Below are 19,056 nucleotides of genomic sequence, written 5' to 3'. Positions count from 1 at the left end.
CCTAGTACCAGGAAGATCCCGATTCGGGCATAGCCGTAATTTATCTTTCTGTTCTGTCTGTCGTTCTTGTGTTGTTAAGTTGACATAGAACAAGTTATATGGGGACCACGATAAAGTGATTATTATAAACGTTAGATAAAATAGGCACCACGAAATTTTTTTTGATGAGTGGAGGGGGAATAAAATGACGAAATATTTCTTTATTATTTTCGATATAGTGACGATAATTATTTCGTCATTTTGACAAAATGTACGCTCGAAGTCTACACCAGGAAAGGGTTTCGTCATAAACTAAGTTACGTGAAATTCGAGTATCCATTTTTTGACAGCACAAGTTGAATAATATATAAATAAATAGCACTATAAATATGTTTGTCTGCAATTCAAATATCACATTAAGGCGAAGATCTTTTTTGTCTTCCTTTTAAATATCGCTTAACTATGAAAAGAAAAAAAAGAAAAAGAAGCGTTTAAAAAGCCAAAAACGGACCCTAAGATGATGACGGATGCGTAACCTTTCCTTTTAAAGACGTTTTTTACATCAACAGAGCTGCTGTTTTAACTCCTGACGATGATATGATGACACGGCTTGATGACTGTACACGGCTCTCTTCAAGTTCAAGAACAGATAGGAGTCTGTCATCATTGAATCGTCAAAAGAAAGGTCACTCTTTGTTTTGGGGAATGATCCTCAACTCTTTGCCTCCACCCCCACTGCACATCAAATGTGAGTCAGGAAGCCCTAAAACAGAGACCAAATTGTCCAGCTGATACGACACAGAAGGATGATCCTTGGCGACGAGAGGGTACATTCTATTAGAAATGATAGGATCAGAGCGTGGCTCGTATTCAAGAGATTTTTCAGCTGTCATTGCTAGTGAGGGATTTTTTCTTCGCCAGTGCGCCACAAAATGAGTTGATGAGCATCTTATTTATTTGTGACAGTAAACCAGCTGTGATTTTTTTTCTTAAGAAACTTTGGTGATGAATGATGATTATTTTTAGGCGCAATTAAGTACTTAGAGTGTAAAAAGTACCGCTATAAAGGAGTAACATCGTTTTTGGTAAGATATCATTGAACTTTACGATAGAACTCTTTAAAGAAATAATATTATTCAGATACAGGCACATATGTATGTTGAAAATTTTTCAGTGGAATATTTTCATTTGCTTCCTCAAATAGTCCTAATTTAGGAAAATCAAATAGATTGGTTTTCTGATAAATGCTACAAGAAATTACACACATACTCATTCCGAAAATTTTTAGCGCATTTTAAAATAAATATTTGATCATTCACAGAATTTTCAAAAAACTATATTTAAAAAAAAAATTTGCCGAGGAAGACTTTAAAAACTTTATTGTACTACTAATTCACTGTTATTAGGATGATATGGTTAAAAAAAAACGACATTATTATTTTTTATCATCCTCTACCTTATCATTAAACAACTAACACGCGTGCCACTACGATAATAGGGCTCTAAAAAATAATTTTTTGTCATTTTGTACTTTATTGCTTGTAATAGAAAACAGGGCTCTGAAAACCTCTCTCCCTAACATTCAATACAGTTACAAAGACATAGATCTTTGAAAACATGATAGTTTTTATAGCCATGTTAATTATATTCCATGACACTACTATGCCGACAGCGAGAATACTGTAATTTAACTTTTAGTTTAATACGATTACTAGGCTGGTAGGAACCTAAAAACGTACCTTTATTAATTCTTGATCCCCCTTTACTTCATCATTCAATAGCTAACTTGCAGCTATTAGGATAATAGGACTGCAGTTATTTTAATCATTCAGTAACTAACCCATAGTTCCTGGAATGATAACTACAAACTAATGCAGATATGAAACACAATCTTCAGGGTTATAAATACTTGAATGCTTTTCATAAGTATTTGATTCTTTATCACTCCAATTCAAACATTGGCAGAGACAAAAGCAAATGTTTTTTCCCTATACCACCATTCATTGACCTCTCTGTTATTTTCTTGGAAATTTTCTTCTAAAGATAATTTAAAACTCTCCACCCCCCCCCCTTTCTTTTCCGGTTTCCAGTAAGGGGACAGTGCCAGCGGGGGTGCAATATGCGCACACATATATATCTAAGGGTGTGTTTACACAAAATAAGAACGTCCCTCCAGAAAGTCAACAAAAATCTGTGCATATAACAAAAAGGGGAGGTCTAATGATGACCTCTTCCTTCCTCAAACGATCCAAAGTTTAAAGCCTTTTTTTTTTCTCCACTTTTTTTCAAAATCCACGAACCTAAAGCTTTTGATAAGATATTGACAAACAAACTAAAGTTTCCTTCTTTAGTCAAAAAGTGGTGATGATAGGCTCTTTGTCTAGAGTGTTCGCAAATGCAAACAATTTCGAGTAAGCTAAGATGTTTTCACAAATAAAATGCGTTCCTTTACACATTCCTCTACAGCAAATAAAACCAAACAGATCATTAATGCATTGGTTGGAATTTCACATCCAAAAATTCACTCTTAGGAAAATTATCTTTCTTTTCTGGTTATGAGTTTTTAATGGGCATTTCTCTCCACTAAGTTATTTATTTATTTATTGTTTATTTATTTATTTATTTTTTAATTAATTGATTTATTTTTTAATGAATCAAATTATTTTTATTTATTTTTTTATTTAATTTATTTATTTGTATTTATTTATTTATCTTTTATTTATTTTATTTATTTTTTATTTATTTATTTATCTTTTATTTATTTTATTAATTTATTATTTATTAGCTTATTATTTATTGTATATTTATTTATTTATTTTTAATTAAATAATTTATTTATTTCAATTTATTTTTTAATTAAACAAAGTATTTTTATTCATTTAATTTTAATTCATTATTTTATTTTTTATTTATTTTTATTAATTCATTATTTATTAGTTAATATATTTATTTATTTAAATTTCATATTTAAAAATCCACTCTTAGCTAAACATTTCTTTTATAATAATTCAGATTTTAGTTGACCAGTCAGTCTCTTTTAGTATCAAATTACTCATTTATTCACTTATTGAATTTTGACTTGTAGAAATTCACTCTTAGCAGAACTTCTTTTTTTTATTTTTTTATTTTATTAGAAATGATGTTTTCAGTGGACGTGCTCCACGATCAAGCTACTTATTTATTCGTTTTATTGAAATTTCTCATTCAGAAGTTTATTTTAATAAAACTTTTAATTAATTCAAGAATTTTAGCCATCATTTCATAAATAATTATGAAATTCATTTATTCATTTATCCAATTCACTTATTCATTCATTAGGCTTTACATCTACATTTCTTAAAATCGAGAAATTAATTCAATTGACAAACTATAATTTTACATTTCGAAGTTCATTCTTAGCAAAGCAAGATTTTTATTAGAAAACGAATTTTTAGTCTACATTTGAAACCCTTAGTTGATAAACAGTATTGATACTTATAGACGATATCTTATTTGCTTTCAAGACAGTATTTGATATTATTCTAGCTCCTTTCCAAGATACACTATCATGACGTCACGAAATGAAAAGGTGTCATCTCACTATTATGCGTTTGCACGATGTGTAAATATAGCGCAAGGAAAATATTATATGCGAGTTCTCAATTATATACGAGTTCATTTTAGAAAGCGTACCGAATTCTCAGTTTTAATTGTTGCTATAGCAGACACATCTACATTTTTATAACTGAGGCCTAATTTGTTAGTTTTTTATATTTTATTCCATAATATCCCAGCTTTTAAAAATAAGATCCTACCTCACATTTTATTTGCCTTCTTAATCATATTATCTTTAAAAAATACATTTAAATAGACAATATATTATTACTTTTGTGCTGATTGAATCATTAATTTCTGATTTTTTAAAAATCCTTAATAAATCATTTCTATTTTTATATTATTGTTAATTTAAATATATTTCAAAGAAATATTAAAAATTATAAATTTTAGCAATGATTTAAAAATTATAAACATAAATATAATTATTGAAAAGTTTTTAAATTGTAGGTTTTTTTTCAATATATGTCACTTTTAAATATTTCTTAAAAAATGATAAATATAATATATACATTAATAATATAGTATTATATTGATAAATTATTAATTCGTATAATCTGTAAAACATATGTTGAAAAATTATAAATTTTTAATAAAGAATGTAAGTTTGCATTTAAAAATCATAATTTAAATTACTATGAAGATAAATATAAAGATGGGTGCCTGTTGAAATAAGTATTTAAAAAATTATTTGTTGTTTGTCAAATAAAAAATTATTTGTATAAATTTTTAATAAAGAATGTAAGTTTGCATTTAAAAATCACAATTTAAATTACTATGAAAATAAATATAAAGATGGGTGCCTGTTGAAATAAGTATTTAAAAAATTATTTGTTTAAACAGTTTTTAAATAAATTTAATTATAAGAAATAAAAAATATTTAGTAAAATATCATAAAACCGAATTAAAATATCATTGTTACGAATGTACATTCTGTAATTCCAATTGTGATTGCGTATATTTCAATTACATGCATGTCATTATACACTTTAGTGCTGAAATAATTTTAACAACATAAAGTGTATAGCATAATTTTACTTTGAATGTGCTACCTGTTGTTCTCTTAATTAGTTCAAACCTGAAATTTCTTTTTTATCAATCATCGTCTACATGAGTATTATAATTACTTTAAAGCTGAATATTCTGATAATTTCGCAATGAAAGAAAGCAAGAGAGAACATCGAATTAAAATATCATTGATACGAATGTATATTCTGTAATTCAAAATATCATTGATACGAATGCATATTCTGCAATTCAAAATATCATTAATACGAACGTATATATTCTGTAATTCAAAATATCATTGATTCGAATGTATGTTCTGTAATTCAAAATATCATTGATACGAATGTATATTCTGTAATTTAAAATATCGTTGATGCGAATGTATATTCTGTAATTCAAAATATCATTGATACGAATGTATATTCTGTAATTCAAAATATCATTGTATCCATTTCAATTACACGTATGTCATTACACACTTTAGTGCCGAAAGAATTTTAACTACACGAAGCACATAGTATAATTTTACTTTGAGTGTGTTACCAGTTGTACTCTGAATTAATTCAAACTTAAAATTTCTCTATTATCAATCATTGTCTACATGAGTATAATAATTATTTTAAAGCTAAATATTCTGATAATTTCGCAATAAAAGAAAGTAAAAGAGAACATCCTTTTCAAATAGTCATTTAGTGTGTTTGAAGAGTTCGTAATCGGGACAAACAGTCTCTAATCGTATCCTTTAATGTCACAAATGATAAGAAGTCGCATGCCATTTCGATTAACAACAAATCTATTTTTGAAAGAAAGGTCAACAGTCGTTTTTCTCGTAAATAACACCTCTTGAAAAAGAAACGTTCATTTTGTTGATGGGTTACGTGGCAATATTTTACACTCTGAGCTGACTTGAAATTTAAATTTTTAGGTTCTTATCGAAAGTTTGCAAATTGAACTGAACTCGCCCCCCCCCACCCCCAAAAAAAGAGGTCCCAATGATAACTCGTCGAAACGAATTCTGCTGACGTTAAATATATTTTGTGATAGACGGATCATTGACTAAAATCCCCTTACCATCGGGCTAACAGAGGGAGATTTTCTTTTCCAAGGGATGCAAATGCGGATCAGTTCCCTAGTCTTCTAGGTTGAGTTCAAAATTTACCACGCTATGGAGTTGGACCTAGATAGCCATAAACCAAAAAATGGGTCAGCTCTTCAACACCAGTTTTAACACGAAAATAAAATTCATAGGAACAACGATATTTTCTGTTTTACACAAATACCGGCTACCGCTAATGGGCATAGGTGAATCGAATACGATAATATCGTGATTATTATCGATAGTATAGCATTAAAAAATATAGTGTCACAAATATCACGCATAAGGATAATTATTGAATGTGATATTATTGTGAATGTTAATTAATTTTATTTGAATAACAATAAATAAATGAGTTAAATTCCAAAAATATCGCGATGTATTGTAAATATTGATATACTTTGATGATATTATATATATTATAATTCGATTTCATTTTTTCCAAAATTGTTGAACACTATTATCGATTTATTGAACAGTGCAAATTTACTTCCTCCTTAATAAAATGTTAAATTGAGCAATATTTTCGCTCAAGTTAACGAGTAATCAAAGTTATTAAGTGCGACAGATAATATGATTTAACCTAACAACATATTATCCCTTAATCTAATTAACGGTCAAAACACTCCACGATTTCTACAATTCTTTATTTCTATCGTTGAAAGTTCAGAAACCTATCTAGAAACAAAACTAAGGAACAGTTAAATAAATATTTAAAAAAAATCACCTTTAGAAAAAAATTTAGCTCATCATAAATATTGCCCCATTCCCTCAATTTCTCAAACTGTTTGAAAGTACACTATTCTAAAATGTATTTTAAACTTTTAAAAATTATACAGTACTATGTAATTGTTACTAAAAAATATATTCATGATTCCATTACACTTTAGAGCTTTAAATTTTAGTTAGTGTTGCGTAAAATATTGAAAAATTTCTGAAAATTATCTGTTAAGCCATTTATTTTAATAAGGCTTCAGTAAGCAATTTAACCAGCACGATGTTGCGGTTCAACTTCATCCATTATTAAGATTACAACAAACTTGCACCTCATAATCACTCAAAATTTCTAACTGTGAAGAAAAAAAAATTTGTTACGAAACAATGCGAAATGAAAAACTGGTAAAATTCCCGGACCGTATGTTATTGATATTGCTTGTAAAAAATATTTATATATTAAAAAACTAAAATATGAGGTATTCAAAATATTGGGTAATTATTATTTGGTAATTTTTCCGTTCATATGGTAATGGCTTATCGGAAATTCTGGTTTTCAAAATTATAGTTCCTACTAACACTAATTTAGTAAAAAAATGCAAAATGGAAAAATAAATTTAACCAAAGAAATGGTTTTTATGGCTCGTTTTAAAGTATCATGATGAAACTACTAAATTATACCACATTTACGAAACGGCATCACATATAAAGCATAATTTTATTGTTAATTTTATCAAGTTCATTACCAAAGAGCTTCGGTAAAAATTACTGAGCTTGCTTGCGTTATGTTGTACCTAGAAACACTGAAAATTTTATCATATTTTGGTAGTTTTTACCATACATTTTTTCTCAGTGAAAAAGGAGAAAAATTTTAAAACGTATCGAGAATGTATTTCCTATCTCCCCCCCCCCCCAATTTTTTTTTATTTTTATCAAATAGCTGTAATTATTTTTTCCCCTTCCTGACATGGAATTGTGAAATATTTGGATAAACTATCTACCCGGATATGATATTTTACATCAACGTTTAAAAAGAATCAATCATTACCAGACAAAACTATTCATGGAATTAACACCGAGAAAATTTGTATTTTTTGTTGCGGTTGATTATTTTGCGTGTCAAAACCGGTCTTATGCAATTGCACGTTTACCAAACTATTTGATTAACTTGGTTTTTTATAGTTAAGCTACAGTTAGGACAACATAAAAAAAAAACTATATTTTTTATTTGATTATTTAAAATGGATCGTTTTATTTTCACATTCTTGTTATCCAAAAGCTTATATACTACAAAACTTAATATGTTTATTTATTTATTTTTTTTTTTTTTTTTGCAGCTTAGCCGAAGTTTTTCTCAAAACGATGATTTTTACACCACAGAAAAAGATAGTGTTATATTTAGCTGTATTTTTTCATATCTCAGTTATTTACATGATTTCATCTACATTGACAAACTTTTATTAATAACTTTTTTGTAACAATCTCAAGAAACTGAAAATGCTGAATTCAAGATATAATCCGAAGAATTACTTGATTAAAAACTTCATATATACGAAAATATACAAATTGGAAATAAGGGTAGACATGTTTCAAGCACTCAAAAACAGGCACCCACTTGCCAGATGTGAATGAGAAGAAAAATTTATTTGAAATATAAAATGTAAAGTTGCCCTCCAAAAATGGAAAAATAAAGGCGAGAAATAAAACTAGAAAAATCACAGTAGCCGAGAAAGAAAAAAAAATGAAAAACTGAACTAAGAACACCACCGTGGCCGAAAGGAGCAAATCAGGGAAAAATGCATTCCTACACGCTATCGAGAGTTAGTGAAGTTAGTCGTTAACAAGTAAAGGGTATCACCACTCATATAAATAGAGCAAGATTCTTGGGCATCAAAATGAGCTGATGTGACAGAGATGAAAATAATTTTGACATTGTCGAAATTTAATTTATGCCCAAGATTCCAAAAATGTGCAGCAATTTATGATTTTTCTTGGTAACGGACATGGTTGTTTCTCCTCTTTATTTTTCCATAGCAACTTTGCATTTTATATTTCAAATCACTTTTGTTTCTTTTCATTCTTATCTGGCAAGTCTTTAAATTGGGTGCCTGTTTCTGAGCGCTTGAAACGTGTCGCCTGTTTTTTTCAATTCATATACTTTTGAAGTGAAGGGAGTTTTCTTTATCAAGTAACAGTTTTTCTTATTCTAATTATCTTCATGTTGTTCGCCACTTTAACAAGCATTAAATACTCTATAATATAGCTAAGAAGCAACTTTTCCGGAAAAACCACTTAGCTCTTTTTCAGGTCATCTTTGTTTCGTATCTATATAATACAACCCTTTAATTGAATCAGCAATGTGACATAAGAGGGATTTAAAAAAAAAAGAGAAGAAGTTGATGACAAAACATCTAAGACGGAGAAGGAAGAAACTCAAGATATGACATCCTGGTCTATTGAGAACAAAGAAAAGACACAGAATGAATATTTTTGCGAGATTCTTCATCTCTTCATTTTTTTTGTTAATTTCTTCTTTATGCATTGACATCAAAACAGCATTGCTGGATAAAATATCGCCAAAATGAAACATTTCTACTTTGATCTTTTTTTTTTTAATAAAGAAATGCAAAAAAAAAGTTTTTTTTTTATTGTTTTTATTTTTTATTTTTATGAAAAGCCTAATGACATTAGATCTACAAAGGCAGGCTTGTTGAAAGAACGAAGATGATGCTTCCACTTTAGTGTTAGAAATTCTAAAGAAGAAAAAGAAATTTTAACTTGAAAAAGTCTATACTTTAAATTTATAAAATAAATAATTAAGTTGTAAAAGTGATGAGTATAAAAATTCAAAAAAAAAAAAAAAAAAAAACATTATTTCCTTAGAAAAACTATTTTTTTTTAATTTTATAACCGTCGTTGAACAGCCGACCCATTTTTGAGTTAACGACTACTGATGTTTAACTCTGTAGTCTTGTAATTTTGATCCCAAACCAAAAGACAAGGGAACTCTTGGATCCAGTAGTGGGGGAAATTTCTCTTCGTGGAGAAATTTTTGATGGAACTAACTCGCATTCGCGTTACATGGAGAGGAAAATCAAGAAACCTCCCACGGTTAGCCGGATGGTAAAGGGACTCTAACCCATGATCCATCTACCATTTTACTTACGTCAGCACTGCGGTTGAAGTATTAAAAAATATTTAATTTTAAAAAAATTTATAATTCAGGAAATATTTTTTATTTTATTTTATTCCCTTTTATTATGCTTTCGCTTACAATAATTAAGAAGAGTATGAGTAACTCTTACGTAAGACGCTGAAATCCTCTTATTTTACAAAATTTAAAAATCAAAACCAAAAATATAGCAAAAATTCACCCGTGAAAGAATTTCAAATATGGAATAAGGGTTGAATCTGGGGGATAGGGAAAATTGGAAAAACATTTCCTAAAAGTGTTTTAGAGGTCAAGGGTCTTGGACACATAAGTGAAATCCTAAAGAATAATATTCTACTTAAAAGTTTATAAAAAGGAATTAAAAACGTAAATTATGTTTTATTCAAATTTACATCTTTTATTTGAATTTAATCCTGAAAATAGATAACCACAGTAAAATGAAAAAGAGGGGATGGGAGGGTGCTGCAACATGGAAGGGTTTGTTTTTTAAGGGGGGTGTCCAGGTTGCCAAAAACATGCTTACGTAATATTTGAACAACCCCGTAGACAAGTTTGTATTGATAAAAATGGAAAGCAAGGAGAAAAATAGTGAAGATTTCAAAAATCATACTTTGTCTCGTAGCTTTGGATTCGTATTTTACAAAATTTTACAAAAAATTGCTTTAAAAAAATTCTACCGAATTAATCTTTCCAACTTCATATAATGATAACATGGATGAAAAGGAGATTGATACTAACTAAACAAACAAAAATACTACAGGTTAACATTAAAAAAAGTGATCTGATTATAATAATATCACAATCATCGTCAGTTCAAAGGCTGTTTTGTTTTGCATTCGAGGTTTGTTTTCTTAAATAGCCTTACGAATAGTTTCAGTATTACAAAACTTACTTGAAAAAATTAATTTAATAATTTATTACATAAATAAATATTTTTTTAATAAAGAAATATGAATTTTAAATAAATGTTTTCAAGATTTAAAATTTCAGAAAAGTCACTGTAACTTAAAAAGAAAAAATATCTTAGACTAATTTAATGTGTTATTTAATTAAAAAGAAAAAAACTGGAACTAATGAAAGGTTTAAAATTTTAAAAGGAACTTGAAGGTCAATGAAAATATTTATTTCGCATTCAAAAAAAAAATATTATCGACGTTCAACTCTTTTTGAAACTTAAATAACTAAAAAATTTACACCAAATTTTATACATTACTAGAACTTAATGATTGAACGAAATCCATAACCAGATTCAACGTTTTACCAATTTATTTATCACAACAAACAGAAATCATAACAATATTAGATGTTTGTAAAATGTTATTGCTTAATACAAATTGACGTTCACTCAAAAATTAGTTATCATCAAACCAATGCTACTGAATTAGAAGAACGGATTTTCTGACTATAGCCATTTATTGATAAAGATGAGCGAATTTTTTTAAATATGCACCAGCTTAAACAAAACTAGACATTCTACAACAAAATGGAGCATTTTATTTTATATGAAATTTAATGTTAATAATCATTTTGTAGCTTTACCACAGCATAAAAAAAAGTTTATAATTTTATAAAATATATAACAGTTAGAATGTCCATTCTAAAATCATGGCACAATAACCAGCAATGTTTCCATAAAATTGACCGTAAAATTTACGATAACGAATTTCTTTTCCCCTTTACTGTTCTTTAACCATTTACAACTGGAATGGTTTCAATACAATAAAAAAAATTTAACTGTCATTAGAGATATTTTAGCAGATTTTAAGGTGTTGCCATCTATGTGTGAATGAGAATATCGTATTCAAATAGTCCAGGGTCAGCAGGGAGTGCAGGACACTGGAAACTCTTCATGTGTTGAAAGAAATGGAGAAAGTATTATGGTGTCAAAGCTGGGACTCGGACACCCATGACATTAACAGATCAGTCCTCTCGGCTAGAATAATATGTACTCATCTGCAATGAACTAATTGGCTTCATTGGGTGGACCTAGCAAGTGTGATAAAATACTGGTTGCTTAACCATATTAGGTGAAAGCAGTTAATAAACTGCTTTTTTTTTTCACATTTGACTGTTTGAATACCATCGTATTTTTGGCTATTTGATTGTTTTGCTTGAATATGATAAAATAACAATTAAATAAATTATCAGTTAACCATTAACCATCATTTTTTTTTCTTAAATTTTTTAGCAGTCTTGGTCTTTCTCGAAACTGCAGATTTGTAACAGATCCTATTTTATCATCGACCGCTACAATTCTATCAACTAATGTTCTATAAGCCAAGGACGATAAACCAAGTTCTATAGTCCTAAAACAGCGGCTGCAAAGATCTTAAAATTTGCACGGCATTTTCAATTAGATCCTCCGGGAGAGACGAATGAAAAATAGAACTTTCTGACTGGTTTAGCAACAGCCATTGTTTTAAATGAAACTATAGGCGGTTCTACTTTATTTTTCAGTTATCTTAAAGATAACATTGTTGTTTGCTAGCATATAGTTAATTTTTTTTAAAGTTATTTATTGCACGTTTTTGATTAGTTAATTATTTATTATTTGTTCTCTCAGATAAACTAAAATGTAAATGAGACGAATAAAGTAACTTTCATGAGTCGGCGTCAAGCAACATAATACAGTTGATCCTTATTTTGATAGGACGAACTACTAAAAATGAGTTTTGCCTAATCTAATAGCGTAAAGTCACACAACAAATAATAAATAAATGAAATTATCATTATTTTAGCTTTATTTCTTGCATTGATACACGTCTTTCAGTTTTGTGAATGATTTAGTTCTGATTTATTAATTATTTACTTCCCCCTCCCCCGGAACGACGAACGGTAATTCAGCTAGTAATTTTATAATTTATCAAATATTGCGTACTTTCCCCATTAAAATCCGTATTAATAATTTTTATGGTTTTAATAAACATACAATGCCAATATCACAAGTAAAAAATATCATAGTTCAGCAAAGCATAAGAAATATTTTTATTTTTATACAAAAGTAGTTCGTTTATAAAATATAATGCATCAACTGCACATTTTTCTGTGTTATTATGACTATTAATATTCTTAGAACTTCACCAAAAACAATATTGAAATCCAGTAGAGAATAAAAAAATATTTTCCGTATTTCAGCGTGGTTCATTAAATCAATTATAGCATAATTTTCCTAATTACTATACTTAATAGCTTTGATATAATCAATATTAAAGTCCAATAGAACATAAAAAAAATAATAATTTTTTAGTTTTAGATTAGTTCGTAAAACATAATAACTCGAAATATTCCACATTTTTCCTTGATAAAAGACCTAAAACATCTTGATACCGTAACTAACACTAAATTGGGACTGTTTTAATATTAAAAAAATAATAATAATATTTCTAGTTTTAGATTAGTTCAGAAAAGAAAATGCATCAAATATTCCAAAGTTTTCCGTGATAAATGTCATAAAAGATCTTGATACTATAACTAACACTAAACACTATGACTGTTTTAATGTTTAAAAATAATAATATTTATTAATTTTAGATTAGTTCATAAGGCATAGTGTATCAAATACTCCATATTTCTCCGTGCTAAAATCAATAAAACATCCTGATATTACGCCGAACTCATACTACTGTCCATACATTTTAATCGAAAACAAAACACGTGATTCCCACTATACAGGACCCTCTTTCAAAAGCCAATATTTATTATAAGAGTAATGCTTAATTTAATTATGAGACCGCCAGTTCGGTTGGGGGTGTCGTTGAGCGGCGGTCTCATCCCCGGCCACCTGGGGAATCTGATCTGCCCGGGATGATCCGGCGAGCCCACCGTCTGGACCTCAAAGCCCTTGCCGCCTAATATAGATCGGGTTACAGGACCTGCCCCTTTTACCCCAACACTGGGTGATTTCACACTATGTTCACTCACTTGTTAATTGACATGTTGAGAATCAACCGTGCATCCATGGCTGTGTATTTTTTCTGTTTCATTAAGCATTGATATCATTCATATTTACTTTTTTTACTTCTTTTGATTATTATTATCTTATGCAATAGACATCAAAATATACCTCACTAATAAATTGTTTTCCTTTCTGCTTGATATTGATAAATATCATTAAAATGATAGATATTGTAGAAATAATGCTACAAAATTATTCGCATGCGAGTTTTTCTGTTACATTAAGCATTAATGACTTTAATATATCTTTTTTGAAAGAAAATTCCTCTCATATTATTATTATTATTACTATTATTATTATTATTATTATCTAATGCAATACGCATCAAAAAATGCATCCCAAATACTTTTTTTATTATCAATAAGTATTATAAAATTATCGATGCTATTGGAGTAATTCCACAAAATAATTGCATGCGAGTTTTTCTGTTTCATTAAGAATTCAAATCATTTTTATTATTTTTTTAGGAGGAAATTTCTTTCATATTATTATTATTATTTACAGTTACTTTTACCTTTTACATTTACTTGTTATATCTTTAACATTTACAGAGGGGGTGGGATTTCTTTCATATTATTATTGTTGTTGTTATTCCTATTATGATGATTATTATTCTTACGTTATGCAATAGGCATCAAAATATACCTCACCAATAAATTTTTTTTTTTAATATTGATAAATATTATGAAAGTAATACATAATATTGAAATAATTCCACAAAATAATTGCATGTGCATTTTTCTCCTTGTTTCATTAGTCATTGATATCATTGACATTCACTTTTTTGGAGGGGGGATTTCTTTCATATTATTATTACTTACATTATCTTTTGAGGGTGAGAATTTCTTTTTTATTATTATAATTATTATTTACATTAACTTTTATCATTAACTTTAATCCTTAACTTTTATCATTTACATTTACTTATTATCCTTCACATTTTCCTTTTCTCGAGAGGGGGGTGCATTTCTTTCATATTATTATTTACACTTACTTTTATCATTTACACTTATTTATTATATCATTTACATTTACTTTTTCTTGTGGGGGATTTCTTTTATATTATTATTATTATGCTATGCAATAGGCATCAAAATGTACCCCATCAATATTTTTTTTAAGAATGATAAATAATATTTAAATAATAGTTATTGAAATAATTCTTCAAAATAATAGCAAAGCTTGTCAAAGACACTCCATTTTGTAGTACAATTAAAACTAATATTTGCAATACATTCTGGAATGAAATTAAACTCTTACACTTGCCTCAATGAATGAAAACTAAATAATATCAACAAATTTTAGCTATTATTAAATTAAATACATACCTTACCAATAAATGATTTGCAAAAAGGGAGGAGGAAATATGGATATATTTCATTAAAATAAATACAATGCCCATTAACAAATGCGAATAAAACAATAATGGCTGTAATAATATCGCCTTAATAGTAATTATAGCTATTAGTAAAATTAATATGTATTTATCAATAATTTACTTTTATTGGAAAAATTGAAATATTTTACCACAACAACCACTTTATGTATTTAAAATTAAATTTTTTTCCAACAATTTTTAGTGATTGTTAATATAGCAGCACTGCGTAAATAATACCGAAACGTTTCTGAATATATGTGAAAGTTACGAAGTAAGTAATTCTCAAAAATGTTTTTTGAATATTTTGGAAACCTTTGAAACTGAATCGGCATCAATGCGATTCAGTTCTTATTTGAATGAAGTTCTCTGAGATTTTCGGAGATATATTTTTATTGAGTTGAAATTAGTTTCTGATCTTTTTTACAGTGAGTATGCAAAAAAATATAGCTAATGAAAAAGGGGGAAAAAAAACAGAAAAAAACGCAAGCACATTAAATGGCTTATTGCAGGACAAAAAATTTTATGTTGTGTTTGTGCTCTGCAATTTCTAAGTTTTCAGTGTTAAAATAATTGATAAACACGTCACCAAAATAAATAAAAGAATATAATGTGACGTAGTCCTTAAATATAAAACCTTAATGAAAGAACGTGTTAAGTAATATTTTGGTCATTTTTGCATTACTAGACAAATAAATAATTTTTCCAGACTTTTTCGATATCTGTTGTAAAATAATGAACAAACATTAATAAATTTTTAAAAAAAAGACTAGTAAAAGAATAATATTAAGTAACATTTTGACTGATTCTGTATTACTAGACATATGGCTAATTTTGAGACTCTATCTGCGATGAACAAACATAAATAAACTGAAATGTTTATTGAAGGAACATGTTAAATAGCATCTTGATAGGTTTTCCATTGCTAGACAAATTGCTATCTGTTATGCTATCTATTGTAAAATGATGAAATGTCATTATTATCTTGAAAATCTAATTAGAAACATTTTTGCACATTTGTGGTTATTTTTACATTGCTAGAAGAATGGCCTATTTTGAGATTTTTCTGCTATCTATTATAAAACTATCAAAAACATTAATAAGTATAAAGTTAATGAAGGAATATACTAAGTAATATTTTGTCGGATCTTGAATATCAGTTTTAGAATGTAAGGAAACATTAAGAAACTTTAGATAACACAAGACTGCAATTTGTTTTCAAAGCAAATGATCAGTTTCTCCAAAACGCTAACATGCTTTGTCAATGTGCATTTAATTTTTTAGCAAACGTTTTCCAAAGGTTCAGAAAACTAATTAAAAGCTAAATTGCACATTCTTTCCCTTTTTTGATCGATATTTTTATCGAATAATAATTCAAATTTTAAAATTGAAGCTTGACCTAATGATACACATAATTACCCAATTATACTTTTATTTTAATGATTGTAATTGTAAAAAATTCGTTGTACTTTGTATTTTAGAATGCAATTGAATGCTACTTGTTCTGGTAAAGTAATCAATTAATCATTATTATTGATGAACAATCAGTAAAAAGAAAATCTGACTAAGAACGCACTTATTAGCTGATTGATAACTGAGCTTATATCCTGAATGCTTATCATTCTTGCAGTCTTTCTAAAATAATTAATTAATTCTCCAAATCAAAGAGAAAAAAAAATTGTTTGAATTTTGGAGCATAAATTAATTAATGCTTATTACCAATATTATTTCAAGTTAAATAATACTTCGATAAATAATTTAGCCATATCTTGTTTTTTGCAAAATGTACTACACTTCAACTATTACTTTGAATAGAAATTAAAGAAAGAAAAAACTACCTAACGATTGATGAGTAATTGTATTTTTTTTCTTCCAAATTAAATGTGTGCGACTCGTTTATCTATTTAAATTACAAAGATAAAAAAGAAGGGGGGGGGGAGAGAGAGAGAGAAGAAAAGAAAAAGAAAAAAAAGAGAAGAAAAAGAAAATGAATTAGAAAGTTTGGCTTCCTTCAAAAATAGTTTTATAAGATATGACCGAAATTGCAACAATAAAAACTTATAAGATGCTGAATCTAAAAGAAGTGTAATTAAAAGGAAATTTTGGTAAAGTTTTCAAAATTTATATTACTCTATGAAAAAATTAATTAAAGCAAATTAAAGATTCTTCATTTATTAAAAGAAGAAAATGGCTGCTTTAATTTCCCTTATAAATTACGTCAAAATTTTTAAAAAGTACTTCCTTATTAATTGAAAATCACATACTCTTCCATTAATAATCTATGCTTTATAGGGAAGGGAAAGAAATAGATGATTTTGTTAAAAAAAATTCACTTTTTCTCATTTTCTATAATATTTTATAACTATTTAAGGGATTAATCGCTTTTTGAAACAAAAAAACTATCGAATCATTGTTAAATTAAGTTAGTTGAAATAGCATGCGTTATAATTTTCGATTCTTGTTTTTATTAAATTAAAAATAAAAGTAGTAAAACTCAATGTAATGGACTGCTATAATGATTTTACACTCAAATCTAGATTTTTGTTTATATATATATATATATATATATATATATATATATATATATATATATATATATATATATATATATATATATATATATATGGATTAAATATTGATATGTTTATCTATTGATTATACTGCAATATGTACGTAAAAAAATATTTTAAAACATAAATTTTGTTTCATCAGTTTTTTGAAATTTTAGTTTAGCGTTCATAGGATTAGCAACCGAAGAAAAAAAGTTGTCAAGTCGCCTTTATTGGAAACAATCGTAAAGCACTTACGCTGTGTTTTCAATTGCACGGCAGTATACACTTTTGTACATTTTATACACACACTTGTTCTGATGTGCAAGAAAATTCAAAACAAAAATTAATTTCACCAAAAAAAATAAAGGAAAACACAAACTGTCAATTTGGTTGGATGATCTCTCTGAAAATAAAAGTGCGTATTAGTGATATTCTTTTTACTCTTGATTATTATTTTATCATTTTATTATCCGAAATAATAAATTTAAAAAAATCGTTCTATTTCTTAGCTTTTATGCATTTCTGCTCCATTTTTCGGTTCTTTGGTATTATAATTTTTCCAAAGAAAAGAAAAACCTTTCTAAATACTTTTTAATTCAATTGAAAAAAACTAATCAAATAGTCCTTTAAATCATTTTTTTTTTTAAATTCATTGTTATTAACCCAACGTGATACTAATTTTTTTTAAATAGCAAGAAACGAAGAAAAAATTGTTCCTTAAATGTATATTGACGTATCTATATCTTTGTACATTAAATAAACTAATATAAAACATATTTAAAAAAAAGAATCGAACAAAACTCACTGGACAGTGGGGTAGCTTCAAATTTTTTCATATAATTAACATCCGATACACTCAGCACAGCAAACTTCCCACTCCAAAAAACGTCACAATATTTATGTCTTCAAAAACTTTTATCATTCACAGATAAAAACGTAAACAATAAGATGATTATACACGCATATACACAAAACACGTTTTTCCCCTCTCTCAACGCCAAGAAACACACAATACTATAAAACAGTCCCCTGCGGTAAAGAATCCTGCAATATAACCCACTGGCAGTAAAAGATATTTTTTTCCCTTTCTCTTTCCTTCCATTTTCGCCAAAGGGAAAATGGGAGGAGTTAAGATGACGTCAGAATTCAAGAAGACATGTGATTGGTGAGAATCACCTTCAAAGTTTGAGCATCCAATGATTCTTCCTGGTAGGTAGGTTTGGGATGAGATGCATTTTCAGATACTAAGAGTTAGGATTATAGAGTTCTTGTCATTTTATGCTATCCCACCTCCGCATTCGCCCTTTTTTCGATTGGTTTGGATGGGAGAAGAGTTATTTTAGTTTGAATCGCTGTTTATTTCGAAAAGATTTTTCCTATTCTTTTTACTTTCTTTTCACATGTGTTTTTGCCTTTATAGAGGTAAATGTTGTATTATTGAATTTATTTCTAAAAGCAGATTTTGTCAAGTATTAAGACATGCCCTGCCGGTTTAAAGGAATCTGGAAGAGTGGGGGGGGGGGGGGGGGGGGTGTGAGAATTAACAATATTTAATTTTCTTTAAAGGAGAAACTGACTTTCTTCTATATGTCTGATTTTTCTCTTTCCTTT

The 19,056-nt window shown here is 27.8% G+C and overlaps 1 protein-coding gene across 1 annotated transcript in view; it reads right to left on the bottom strand.

Moving 5' to 3' along the window:
* Nucleotides 1-18,557, bottom strand: part of LOC107436282 (histone-lysine N-methyltransferase MECOM) — a 238,393-nt gene extending 219,836 nt beyond the window's left edge. Inside the window, exon 1 of the mRNA XM_016047922.4 lies at nt 18,251-18,557. Coding sequence (XP_015903408.4) covers nt 18,251-18,281 — 31 coding nt within the window. The 5' untranslated portion in view covers nt 18,282-18,557. The remainder of the gene's footprint in view (nt 1-18,250) is intronic.
* Nucleotides 18,558-19,056: the final 499 nt, after the last annotated feature.

This window comes from Parasteatoda tepidariorum, chromosome 7, assembly GCF_982258835.1.
Source record: "Parasteatoda tepidariorum strain Cologne lab strain chromosome 7, Ptep-v5.0, whole genome shotgun sequence".
Classification (NCBI taxonomy): Eukaryota; Metazoa; Arthropoda; class Arachnida; order Araneae; family Theridiidae; genus Parasteatoda; species Parasteatoda tepidariorum.
Note: the sequence above shows the minus strand (reverse complement) of the source record. Positions and strands in the feature narration are given on the sequence as shown.